At 45.1% G+C, this 13,989-nt stretch overlaps 1 protein-coding gene across 4 annotated transcripts in view; it reads right to left on the bottom strand.

Moving 5' to 3' along the window:
- AFF1 (AF4/FMR2 family member 1) overlaps positions 1–13,989 on the bottom strand; it is an 85,256-nt gene that overhangs the window by 15,989 nt on the left and 55,278 nt on the right. For 3 of the 4 annotated variants that reach the window (XM_035323515.1, XM_035323516.1, XM_035323517.1), the window contains exons 4-9: positions 10,081–10,125; positions 8,585–8,671; positions 7,780–7,816; positions 7,346–7,397; positions 1,167–1,221; positions 998–1,035 (exon numbers count right to left, since the gene is read on the bottom strand). In XM_035323515.1, the coding sequence (XP_035179406.1) occupies positions 998–1,035; positions 1,167–1,221; positions 7,346–7,397; positions 7,780–7,816; positions 8,585–8,671; positions 10,081–10,125 (314 nt within the window). The remainder of the gene's footprint in view (positions 1–997; positions 1,036–1,166; positions 1,222–7,345; positions 7,398–7,779; positions 7,817–8,584; positions 8,672–10,080; positions 10,126–13,989) is intronic. The other variant, XM_035323518.1, reaches the window with a different exon arrangement.

Raw genomic sequence — 13,989 nt, 5'->3', positions numbered from 1 at the left:
ACTAAGAAGACGGAAACATACATGCCAGGATGGTTTCTCTGCTTTTATTTTCCCCCTTCACAAGAAGGGGGAAAGCAAGTTCTCACTTCATCCATGTTACTTGCTTGAGGTGCTGCAGCTGTTTTGTGAACAGCCCCAAACAGCAGCATGTTTTGCAAAACCCATCCCTGCTCACAAGTGCTTTGCCCCAGGCCTGCTGACAATGGGAGTGGATGGAGCTGAGGCATAACTTTTTGTTCTGAAACAAACTAAAGAAGTCAAAATATTGACTTCTGACTCTGAAAACTGTTTCCCGTGTCAGCATAACTACATTTGTATGATGTGGAGGCAAGCTCCTTGCTGATGCAGACTGACATTGTGAGAACATACTGTTTCAAGAGCCTGCAGAGACAGTCAGTCATGCCAAGAAATCGATACGCCCTTGTGGAAGCCTGACTTTGTAGACTGTCACCAGTGCTTGAAGAGCACACACATTAAGCCAGAAAGGTACATCGGTGCTCTCTTGTTGGGGTTTCTCCACCTTTCTGCTTCTAATCCAGGTATGTGGCTTTTCAGTCAACCTTGGATACTGCTTCTGAGTTGCCCTACCAGGAAGGGCTGAAGCAGCCTCAGCAAATTTTTCTCCACCTACTTGGCTTCCTTCTGAACTACAGCTGCACTCATACCTTAGCCATCACTATTATAACTGAAAATCCCATCATCTCCAGTGTGCTCTCCAAATCATGTGATGGTGTGGAAGAGAAGAACGGAAGGGAACAGATGGGGAAATACAATTCCGGTTCAAAGGCGAAATCTAGCTTGCCTGGACTGATTTCTAGTTGAAGCTTTCTGTAAAACCTCACACAATGAAAGCCAATTTGGCTTCAGGCAGCTAGAAACCAAAGCTTGCATCTATGACAGAAATGAGGGACCCTTTCCCACCTACCCTCATATAAAATAAACCATTCTTTTTTTCCTCCGTATCTGTCTACCTAGCAGTTTGGGAACAAACCTGTACCTTGGAGGAGCAAGTGAAGAAGGTGGCTTTTCAACAACCTGTTTTGTTCACAAAAACAAAGAGGAGAGGGGGAGGAAAGGTTAGCTTAAGGAGCTCAGAGCAACGCAACACGTCGCGATGATTTAACGGGATGTCTGTGGGCGTAGGGTATAAAACATCTAAAACTGACTTGGTCGTCACCACTGTCTTCACTATCACTGAGCTGCAGGTCGTCCTGGAGCATTCTGAAAGACAACCAGAAGATACACATCAGCCAGGGCAGACACGTTTTGAAGCAGCAGACACTGAAAAAAGATTTGGTTTGCACTTTCCAGAACAAATGGACCTCCCCAAGGCTTTTAATATTCGCCATGCTCAATCTGCCAAATCCTCTCGTTACCTGAACGAACAACAAAATGGAAACACACAGCCTAGGCCTTTTACTGTGCCTTCCACCTGACCTCAGGGCACTTTGCAACACAGGGTCAGTACCATCGGCTGCCAGCTGCAGACAACTGCTGGAACAAGTCCAGTCCTGGTACAGGAAGAGATGGGCAAGCTTTTAGCTAGCACTGGCTCCCCAGGGGGCAGAAAGTAGCACAAGATGCACACGTTCACACATCCTGCTCTTTGGGGGCTGCAAATACTTCTCCTGACACAAAGCTCCTCTTTTTGCTGCTCAAATCCCCCATCACACACACATACCTAAGCAGAGGCCAAGATCAAGCCAAGCTCCTATCCCTAGTCTGCACAGCGAGAGCCCTAACAGTGGGGATTCACATACCCAAAGCAGTTCCTGAGTGGTGAGGCACAAGTCCTGTTCTAGTAGTGCTAGTCTGGACAGTGGGCTGCCTGTGAGTGTTTCCAGATGCACCGATCAGGTGCATCTGTACCTGCTGCTTCCAATTTCACCGTCCTCTATGAAACTGGGGTCCTCAAAAGGCTGGAGGAGAGGGATTTGTGGGCAGAGACCCCAAGTTCTCCTGAACTGTCATTCCCCCCCTTTAGCACCCATGTAGACATCCTAAAAAAGGGCCAGAAAGCAGAAAGGCTAATTTCTTATTGCTTTAGAAGTATGGGGATTCAAACCTTGGGCCTGCCTGGAGACTGCTCAGCCTAGAGAGCTCCTATTTACTATCCCCACTAACCCAAGTCATTTTACACTTAGACCAAAGCAGTCAATGGGCAAGGAGATGCCTTCATTGGCACAAGACCGTGTTTGGTGTCAAAGCTAGCAATGCTCTCATACCGAACGAGTCCACAAACCACAAGCAATGAATCTCAAGTCCAAAAGAAAATTTCAGAGCAATTGACCTGTCAGTCAACAGATAAAATCTATTTCAGCAGTCACTAATTGAGAGTTAGGGTCAAACAATAGCTTAGGCATTCTCTCAGTACCTTTCAACCTTTCCAAGCACCAGATTAAAGCACCATAATTCAAAGGAAAGACTGTATCTTTCCTTCAAACAGAAACCTACGTCACTTCTATTAGCTCTAATGGAAATTGCACGTTCAGAATGAAGAGAGAACAGACTCCAGCAATTATTCTCAAGGTTTGTTTCTGTTGCTGCCTGTTTTATGTTTCCTTTTAGTACCAGGAACAAATCCTCTGCTTCCACCATTTGAGAAGGGAACCTGGCCCTGTACATAAAACCACGGGAAGCACAGCCAGTGATTTCCTGCTACTTGAAAGCCCTTCTGCTCACACTGAAGGTCAACCACTTGCTTTCTAGGGCACCTCACCTCAGCTGGAGCAAGCGAGATGTCGAAATCAGCAGGGAGCCCTCCGGGAAACTCCACACCCCCCTACAGCCACATACCAGCAATGACAGCGCGTCAGTTCGGCTGGACAGCCTGAACATGCTAACACACCCGTGGCCCCGTCTCCTATTTTTAGCCAGGGAGACAGGTCCTTGACACAGGTGCCTCCCCACGTGGGCGCTGGGCGACAAGCACTGAGCTATGGGGAAGGAGATCGTTGGTGAGGCTTCGCCATCTCAACCACTGTGTACTCAAGGGCGAGTTGCTCTGAGCCTTTCACAGCACTCACAAGGGAGACATCTCCTCCAACAGCTTTGCTGCTTTTACGCGTGTCGTTTCCTAATAATATATATTTTACTGTGGATGCCTCTAAGAAAAGGAACATTAACACACTACTGATGAAGTCACTTGAAAAGACAATTTCAAATGCCTAAAACCAAACACTTTTATTTTGGTTTACAAGCAAGTTGAGATTCTAACACTTGTGCGACTGAAAACCGAGCATACTGCCCTCCAGAATTAACTTCTCTTCATGCAGCGCTGTACATCCTCACTACGAAAATCAGGACATGTTGCCTGAAGCTGAATACCCACTAATGAGAAAACCCCAAACCTCCAGTCTCTTTGCAAAACAACACTCTAATACTGTGGCAGGCTCTCTTACTGAATTACGTGTTGCATGTCTGAACTGCTGTCTTCCTACATTGCTGTCATCCCATCTGCTTGCACTATTAAGCTGAAAAACTTCAGCCATCCAAATTAGTCTCTTACTAGGGATGTTGCCAGGTTTGATTTTTTTTCCTTCCTTTTTCTTTTTTCCTGTATGGGGTTTGGGTGAGGGGCCGTTTCCCTTTCCCATGTGCTTGCTGTTTGTTACACTTTCAGGCTCTCGGTTTGGAAGACGAAGAAATGGGAATGTTTTCCTCCCTGTAAAACCAGTCTTTTTATCTAACCCTTCTTATCTTTTTATTTACATCTTTGAATCTAGTAAAAAATTGCTATCCTAGGGTACATTCTCGTTTTGGCAAGATGTATACTTTGGTATAGTTTCCTTCCCAAGACACCAGGGTTGGCAACTCTGGATGCCAACTGCTGACTGATGAGACAGCATCTCTTCTTCATGCATTTTACTTTCAAGTTATAAACCCCTCAAACCTCAGGACAGAATGTAAACATGAGTTAAAGGTCAGGGTGTCCAAGTAATAAGAAATGAATTGAGCCTTCCCTTTCCCCAAACTCAGACTGAGTACTCCCACTGCAGCACCAGCAGTGTCATTTGTTGCTGCTGACGTTATTTTTCCAGTTGCGAGGTCTTTTGTTGAAACACGTTCACGGGACTGCTAGTGTACAGTTCACAGAAAAAAATGGCTTCAGAAGGGCATGTTTCTACGTGACACACATCTGAGTCAGAGTTTACTAAAGACTGAGGCTGGGACCCACGCTCTTGTACCTGGAGCAGGACGGCACCCAGAGGGCCCAGAGGCCTCCAGTGCCCACCAGCAGGCCCACCCCTCCTGCACAGCACTGCCTCCCGAGGAGTTACCAGCCCCACGGTCCCGCGTTACCTCACACTGATGCAGAAAAGGCTCTTGGTGCCGTAAGGGCTCTGCCTGCTGTCACCTTCACAGAGCTACGTGCTTTCTTTATTCAGGCATTTTGACTTCACCATTCCCTCGTGGCTGTCCTCTTCCATCTCCCAGCCTCCAACACCTCATTTCCTCACACACCTTCCCTGTGGACACCACCTGGAGCCTCTGCTTTTAGAGTAAACACTGGAGGGAAGTGCTGCGAGACACTAATGTGGCAAACAACCCCCCCTCCATCTCCTACTGAAGGCAAATGGCTTGCAGCCTGCAGCAACGTGCGCACACTGGCTTCGGCTGGAGCCAAAGCTGGTCTGCTCTGCAATTTAAACACACTTCCAGGGATGTGAAAATGTCCTGGAAGTTTTTCCTGGGTTTTGTTTTGTTTTACGTTAAGCACTCTGGCCTACAGATGCATTTCCTTTAGAGGCTAAAGGATATGCTAGGCAATGCTACCTAGATTGTCCTTTAAATCTGATTTAACTGTTCCTACTCAAAAAGACTGCCTTTTTCACCTGAGCTGCTGGTAAGTAAAACACAGTGTGAGAACATTGCAACCACTTAACTTCAATTTAAGATCAAGGAAGAACATTGCTACCACTTAAATTTAATTTAGTATCAAGGAGGAACACGAAAACTTTATATGAGTCACACTTTTGCATGGCTAGACAAAGCCAGTTTCCCCAAAACAAGGTTTCAACAAATTGCTAAATAGCCTACTTAAAGAAGATAAATCTGCCCTAATAATCTTTATACTTTAATTAGCTCAGCACTTAAAAGATGCTGAGTTTTCATTTGCAGGACCTGCAGCTTATGCACACATCATCAATATCCCTGTGAATCTATTTATAAAGAGCTCTTTTCATGAGATGAGTGGTGCTAAAATCAGCGCAGCTTTCCCAGCAGCTCCACTGAAGGCACGGGCTGGCCCCTCAGCTGGCCGTGCTGAAGATGCGTCGTGGAGGCAGAGGTCGGCATCTCCCCCGTAAGCAGGGGGGTTGCTCCCATTCCAGCACAGCCAGGAGCTGACCTAGGGGCTGCATCCAAGAAAGAAAGCCATCTGGGAACCTGTGCCTGCTTGGGGAAACTGGATGCTTAATTTGGGCACACAGATGCCCAGGGATTTCAACCTCTAATTAAGCAGCACAAACACTGTTTGTGTTCAGCCAGCCACACTTGGTAACACGAGCTACTATCGGCAGCTGAGTTTTCTGAGGGTCACGTGGCTTCTGAAGAGCAAAGAAAGCCCTGTTTGGCAAAGGAGAACAAAAAGGAGACAAAAAGAATGGATGCATCACTTCAAGGGGAAAACGCAGGGCAAGTCCTTGGGCAAACCTCAGTTCACTCCGCTTAGGATGTCAACCTAAGCCACTCTGTCCCTCTGCCTTCAACTGCCTCTGTTGATATATGGCCACGGTACATTAGAGCTGGCTCCGAGATGCTAATAAAAATCACCATGAAGAGAAAGACATTCACTGATGGACATCAGCAAACTGAGGTTCCCTTTATCCTCAAGGAGGACCAGCCCGTGAAGGCAACCAACGCCCAGGGACGGAGTCCCTGGCTTGAGCTGCCTTGTGCCTTCCGCCCAGCTGGCCCCAGAGGGCTTGTGTTTGTCTTAGTTCAAATGAAATCCCTAAACGCAGAGGCTCAGTGAGATGCTACCAGAAACCAGCAGCAGGAAGGTTCTGGCTGCTCTCTGGAGACCAGTTAGGTCAGGAAGGCTTGAATGAAAAGCATGAACACAAAATCCTGCAACTCAGCTGAGGAGGAGAGCCTCTTGGTTGTGCCCTTTCCAGGTTTTCTTTATTTTAATTGAATTATTCATTGTAAGTTAAAACAAAAAAACAAAAACAAAAAAAAAAAAGTGGAAGCTTTGTGGTCTGCAGTTTGCAGCCTTTCATGGAAGGATACAGTGTGAAGTAAAACGAGCTCTTTATCACTGAGCTGACAGGCACTTAATGCCTGGGTGATTGACTCGCACACAGACCACTTAGCCTCCTGGATGTGGAAAGGTTTCTATTATTCAAGGCTCAGAACCCATCAATGCTGCCATCTGGCCAGGTTAATCCCGAAAGACTCAAAGTCAGCCCACACAAAACTACTTTCAAGAAATTCTTGTGATTAACCTAATTAATAGACAAACACTTGGACCTAGGAGGACGCTGCCAAGTTTTTTTTTATTGCCATTATGGATCTTTCCCACCAACTTACAACTTGATATTGAAGCAATATAAGTATTAGCTGGCATTCCTTCCCTGCCTTTGTAAAACTGTTGCCAAGATTATGCACAAGATCTGGGACTCCAATTCTGAGAAGCCTTCTCAGAGAAACCATAAAATAATAGGGGAAAGAAGAGACACAAAGAGACGAAAGAAGAAATATGTAAATAATATTTAAAAAATAAATCCAGGACCCCACTTTGCACCTTGCTAACTTGATTAGATAATGTAAATTGAGGTTTTTAGAAGCTTCATGTGTAGTTTTTTTTTGGAGGGGTGGAGGGTTTAAATATTTTTTTTTTTAAAAAATTGCAGAACAACACTTCTCAGGAACTTTCCCTTGGACAACTAAAAAAATTATACCCCATGATTTCTATAAGATGTGCAAGTTTTCACAAATTTTGTAAGTATAGCTTTACTAACCTTCATAAATTCAAAATGGCATGCTAAATGGATCAGATTCAGTTTGTTTCTAATTTATATCAGTTTAATGCATTATTAATGCACACACTTTGTGACAAGGTATTGAGTAGCCACAGATTAACAGAGCAAAACCCCCTCCACTTGGTATATTAATAGTTGTATGGTTTTGTGTCTGATTTTTTTTTTTTTAATACAGTAACCATAAACATGAAACAGCAGTATTACTGTGGCTGTAAGTTCCCTCCATTGAAATTTTCAGATAAAAACTCAACTAACAAATTTTAATCTTCAGAAACATCACGTAAGGCATATTGTAATTCATTACAGATTCTTTTAAGTAACTGTACAGTAGAGCATGGGAACTGAATCTGGTTACTTACGATGTTCTTGGTTGAGAACTAGGCAACGTTTTTGAAGGTGCGTCATACTGTTCTGAAAATCAAAAACAAATCAGTTCTTTTTACTTGCCTCACATGAATTGTACTTTACCCTATGGTCTCTGGGTGTCAAAATTAGAAAGGCACTCTCTTCCAGGATGTAATCCTTTGCCAGTGAGATTATTCATCATCCTAAATGGGATTTCCTAACAAAACACTGTTTGTTCTCTGCTGAACTGCTGTTTTACTTTCCAGGTAAGGAACGTACACAATCTCTGAGGAGTTATCTAAATTATTCAGTGTTCAACCAAGCCCAGGAAATTGTGCTCCTTAATCAATGTAAACATTTGATACTCTCATCAATCTCACACACAACACACAAAGTTATCTGTGAACTCATACAGACATTGCTGTGTATTCTTTGGATTTCTACTTACTCTGATTCTGTGCTACAGATCCAACATGCTGTGATTCCTGCAAAGAAAGGACAAAGAGAAAAGTTGAGAATAAAATACACCAGCTCTCTCTCAATAGCTGCATGTTGGTGATGTATTTTCAACGTGTTACTTATTGTAATAAAAGTCAACCTAACCAAAGCTCGCCTTTGAACTGTCTAAGAGTTTAGGCTGCTCTGACGTAGTTTAGCACAAACATGATGTGCTACTGCCACCAAAAACGTGCTGCTGGCAAACCAGCAGTATGTGCCTTTTTGAAGGAATATAGAAAATTTTGACAGAGCTGCCAAATATTTGTTCAATGCAGTCAACAAATATTTTTCTTGAAAGTAAAGATTAAAACTTTTTTTGTGCTGCAACAGAGAGTAGATGCTTAAAATGTTTCTGCAAAGTAGTCACATTTGGAGTCTACAATTTGAACAAATGTCATCTAAACAGCATTCATTCATCTTTCTCTCTGGCTCAAACATCCTAACAGCTCTAAAAATATAAAACTTGCTAAAAAAAAAAAAAAGGTAAAAGATAATCACACTACCACAGCTCACTCAGAAATAATTACTCATAAGCACCATCTGATCTAATTCTCAGTAAAATTATGCATTTCACGCAGCAGTTATGTAATGTGAGATCCACTGTGCTTTCGTTTATCTGACTTCTTAAAAAGATAATCTCTCCGGAGAGACTTTACCTAAGAAAGGGGCGGGGTCAAAAATTTGATGAATACACATGCAAGCTGGAAAGCTGTCTTTAATATATCAAAAGGTCTGGCAAAAAGAGGCTGTTTTACCTTTGTTGGAAAGGGAAATTTTGAGGGCTCTGCTGTACTAGGTGTATGAATAGCTGTCAGAGGAGGTGGCCATGAGTGGGTCATTTCCTGGAAAGAGATGGAGAAAAGTGGATTAGGGCATTTTTGCTGATACTTGCAGTGAAGTTTTAAGCTTAAGACTCGTATCTACCTAAAGTCCTTGTAGGCTGGACTGCAGACCCTGGAGACGGCACCGCAGTGAGAAACCATCCTTGGGATGTAGCACCTGCCCCGCGGTGAGCACTTGTCCCTCCCTGCATGCACACTTGTGTTGCCCAAGCAGCAGCCATCTCAGCGCAGCTTGCAGAGCTAAGCGCCTGCTGCGTTTGCAGCCTTTGGCCTCGGCATTACAGCTAACAGTTAACAAAAGGAAAAGCAAACAAAACCTGCACATGAGTAGCTGTGGGCTTTTTCAGAGTGCAGACCCTGGGCTCGGTGACAGCGCATGTGCGAGCAGAGCAGGGGCAGCACACCATGGAACAGGGCTGGCTGGGTAGGACCAGCCTCAATGCATGTTCTCGGCTGGCACCGCCGTCGACGTTCTCAGAAAGCCTGGCACAGAGCATCAGCTCTGCCTCCATCAGGAGGCTGATACAACACTGGCGCTGTACTCGATTTACAGAGGTAGGAACTATGCTCGTGCTGAACGCATCTCGAGACAGGCATGTACCACACGTGGCTTGCCTGAGGACTGGAAAGAAATGTACGGAGAAGGTACCTGCAAACTATATGGCAGTACTGTGTGCACCAAATACACTGACTGTGGTGTGAGCATCTCTCCTGGGCTGTAATTTTGAGGCACCTGTTTTCATCAAGGCACAAAACTCAGAAGTGGCTCCAGTTTCCTTATCAATTAGGAATAGAATAAAACATGAAAATTTAGAGGGAAGTGATTCCATGTGGCTACCTTTGGCTCTAGAAGCAGGGATTGGATAAATCTAAGAGAATTTTGTGCAAGAACTGGAAACAGCCTTCAAGTAACCTGCATAACCATCTAGTCATGTAATTATCACCATCATCTTCATGTTTCTCCCCTTCCACTGCTCAGCTCACTCACTGCTCTCTACACTCTCTAGCTGTGCAATCTTGCAATAGGCAGCAAGCTCCTCAATACACTGCTCTACATCTCTTCAGGCATGTGTACATGCTTCCTTTTGGTTGCATCAGTGTCTCAGAAATATCTAACAGCAGCCCCCTGGCCTGGCCAAGGAGCAGCTCTGGCTGGTTCAGGTGATGTGCCCATCTTCCTCTTGGACTGCACCAGGCTGAGTCGTGTGTCTGTACTGACAGGTGTGACAACTCCAGCTGTATCTGAAGCTGTCACCTTACTTTTCTCTGCAGCATACCCAAAGACATGCTTCTGGTGATTGCAACACCAGCTGGTAAAAAAGAAGCAGAGCAATATTTCCCCCCTACATGTTATTTTAATGCAAGCAAAATATAAGGAAACACAAGATGTGGTATTTAAGAGCACCTACCTTCAGAATTTCTTCAACACACTGGACATCACTGGGGAAGGTTTGCTACAACAAAAAAAGAGGAAGAAGTCTGAGTTTGTTTCAGCTTTACCAACTGACACTGGGCAGATTAACTCAGCAAACATTTGCTCACCCCTAGTTCTATAAGCTTCATGGAAAACCAATAATTAAAAAAATGCTAGCCAGAAGTAAAAGGCCATCAGAAGGGCAGATAATAACACGCCTCTACAAAGCTTGCTGTTCTCAAGTATTTAGCAGAAGCTATAATCTAAGAAATTTGAAAAAGAAGTAAAGTGTCTTCAAACAGGATCTCCTGAAGAAATCGCATAAAGAGAAACAAAGCTTATTAAACAGTGCTGGGATTCTCCTCATTTTGTGACTTGCCTTCTTACTTCTACGCAGCCGCATGCACGCAGCCAAAGAAGAAACTATATACCTACGCTCAGAGAAGGCAAAATAGAGGTGGCTTTTAAGTGGAGGTTACCATGCACCAAGAGCTTGAATCCCAGCTCTCGGGCTCATATGAACATCAATCGCCATTAAGATATTGACATTTAAAAAACAGTGCAATCGTGACGCACACATCTCAGAGTAAAACCTTGGCTCTACCACCAAGTTGGAGCAACGTGCTGGCTTTTGGCAAAGCCCGCCATGAGTCCCAAGCAAAAGCAAAGCAGGGGCTGACAGAAGTGCAGCCAACACCTCCTGCTCCAGAAGATGCTCCCTGCTGGGATGCAGAGGGCAGCGAGCTCCCCTCTGTGGCCAGAGGGATCTTCCCCAGGAGAGGTAAGCAGCAAAGCAAGGAATGGCTTCATAGTAAAGACCAAAAGTGTCCTCAGTGCTCGCACAGGAAGGACACTCAACTGCTTTCCATATGCTACACCACAGGGGAAACAGCAGATTAGGAACCCTTTTGCCCTGCATCCTCATTTGCCTCTGTCTACACAAAGCCCCCGTGGAACAGTACTCATCTGCCAAGGATTTGACTTCTCTTCAGAAAGTCACGCACGCAGGGCTGCCGCTGACCTTACTCACCCAAGACCAGTGGAGACAGGGCACGGCAGCAGACTTGTACCACGTGGCAGAGTTCAAAATGCTTCGTAACTCACGGTGCCGAAAAGGGATCCTTCCCTTCTGATTTTTTTGTTTTGCTAGCAAGCTTAACCTGGTAGCACAGCCACCTAATTCACTGCTTAATTTCATGAGTTGTAAACAGCAGGCACAGAAAATTGCATCTGGTTGTACAGAAAAGCAGGATTCAGCTAGGAGGTGGCCTCAGAAAGCTCCTGAGGCCTTGATGATCCTTTCACTTTATCAGAGCACAGGCATTATCAGCAGCCAGGGACCTGCAGGAATTGCCATTTACTTAATAATGTCCTGAAGCTGACCAGATTAAGAGCATTTTGCTTTGCTCTATAGCATCATTCTTCCACTGATGAGGTTAAATGCCAGTCTCCTGTAACACAACACATTGAAAGTAGCTTGCTTTATGCAAAAGGAGGGGGAGAAGCTAAAATAAGTTTAAAAACCTATTAGAGTGTTTATAGTAAAGAACTTTGCAGGATCCTCTCCCCATATGAACGAGGGCAGCAGATAATCTGCTGCTTTGACTGCATGATGGGATTTAGGTGTGCCCATTACCAGTCAGACAAGAACAGCTGCTGAAGGATTCAGCACCTCTGTGGTCCTGAGCTGAAAGGGACTTCAGGATGGCAGCCAGGGTAATTTCCTGCAGTTCCACAAAGGCCCCAGGAGTTCTGCAAAGGACCTACTCTGCCTTATAAAAAACCACAGGTGCACGCATCCGCACAAGAAGAGGCAAGCTCTTTGTCCTGAGAAAAACCTACAATCCGCACAGGCATTCAATTCAAACTGCACAGCAATGAAGTACTGCATCTCCCTCAATTATTTCCAGGTCTCCCCCCACGAGCCGCTCCAAAAACTGCACTCTTTCATGAGCACAGAGCTCTGCTTGTGCCCTGAGGCCAGCACAGCTCATGCACATTCAAGGGAGGTGAACAGAGACTTCGGGACACGAAGAGCCACACAAAAACAGACCTGAGGCTGCTTGAGCAACCAGCTGATGCACAACGGAGGTGCTGTGCATGCCACGGCCCTTTTGGAGCTCTCTCTGATGCCCTGTGTGCAAACAAGCCCTGGGCTTCTGCACCAGCACACCAGCATCCGTGGCAACCCAGGCGAGGGGCTGCTACGGGAGGCCCAGGTTCCACTACTCGCTATGTCTCTGGTTCCTAACTCTGGCACTGCAATTACTGGCAGAAAAGGTCACACGCTAATGCTAAGAACCAAACCAGTTCACATTTACAGCTACTTCCCATTTCATCCTAGATTTTAATATAGACATTTACCTTACCATTTATTTTTTCCATGTCAACCGCATGGACTTGCACTGTTTGAGCGTAGTGAAGATCACAAAATCGCATCTGCATGAAGGGTTTGCTTGAAAACAAGAAGTAGGACAAACCTGGAGCAAAACCTGCTGTAGTGTCCTCACCTCACCTGTATTGCACAACTAGCTCGGAGCAGGAGGAGACGGTGCACATCAGCAGACAGACTCTTCTACTCATGCTCAAGTCACGCCAAGGGACGGCATATTAACTTAGTTTCAGCAGCAAAAGAACACTTGTGCCGTTAAAATCCCCCCTTTCCACTCTGTAGTTATTCACAAGCTGCACGCAGACAGCTTCCAAGACAAGCCACCCAACAACAGAGACGATGCATGTTTTTAAACAATCTTCTGCTAACCTTGATTACGAATACAGAAATATTTTGCAGCGCACTGACAAAGCCTGCCAAAATTTGAGCTTGTATTACCTTGTTGCTCAAAACAAGTGCAAGCACAAATTTGTGCAGATTTTCTCACACGACTGTGAGGAACATCAGACACTGAGCAGATAATCCGGCAAGGAAATACAGTGCCTAAGTGCTCTGTATCACGAAACAGGCTGAAATGCATCTATCAGGCAAAGACAGCAGTGAGGATCTCAAACCTAGGTTGCTCCATCCATGTTTTTAGAGGGTGTGGCGACATGGCTGCTTTCAGGGAAAGCTGAAGCACTAACACCTATTAATCTGCTTGTAAAGCATGCAGCAGAACAGCTACAAAGACTGTGCGAACACACACATGATGAGTATCTCTTACTGTAGAGCAGGCACCGCTGTCAGCATGCGGTCGGCATGGGTGGCCATAGAACATGTTGTTAAAAGATGTTTCTGTTTTGCTGCAGACGGAGCACATTTGTTCAGCAGACCTCTTGCTTTCAGGCACTTACTGATGCCCCGTAGCGTCTGACGCACGGGAAGCCCTTTCTTCAGATGCCAAAAGACGACTCTTCTCAACGCTGTCACCCAAGGCTTTATTTTATAGATAGGTTCTTAAACACCCCTTCACAGAGTATCTCCTGAATTCAACATCATTTTCCCATCATGAATAACTACTGTTATGATACGCTAGAAACACAGGGCAAACGGAAATGAAAATATTGATTAGACAACAAAGCTAACAAGGTTAGCATCCCTCCAAGCCTTCTTTTTTTTTTCCTTTGTGATTCCTCTCGCACAGCCTCATCCAGCAATTAAATATGGCCCATACAGCAAACATTTTCTGTCAACCTGGCAGACAACCATTGGCTCTTCTGCTTTTTCTTTCGCTGGTGGCTTTCTCTTTCTGGTGATTCAGCTCCTTGAACCACCTTGCCACAGCACCAGATGAATAGCAGAAGGGGTACAAGCAAGGGGGAAGGACAGCTCATGCTACCACTCAGCTCACCTGTAGGGAACAAAATCTTCATTTCACACAATTTCAGTGTTAGGTAAAACCATGGAATCCAGAGCTGACTACCTGAGGTCCCTGCTCCTGCAACACTAAAAATCCTGGGAACTCCAGTG

This window comes from Oxyura jamaicensis, chromosome 4 (genome assembly GCF_011077185.1).
Source record: "Oxyura jamaicensis isolate SHBP4307 breed ruddy duck chromosome 4, BPBGC_Ojam_1.0, whole genome shotgun sequence".
Taxonomy (NCBI): domain Eukaryota; kingdom Metazoa; phylum Chordata; class Aves; order Anseriformes; family Anatidae; genus Oxyura; species Oxyura jamaicensis.
Note: the sequence above shows the minus strand (reverse complement) of the source record. Positions and strands in the feature narration are given on the sequence as shown.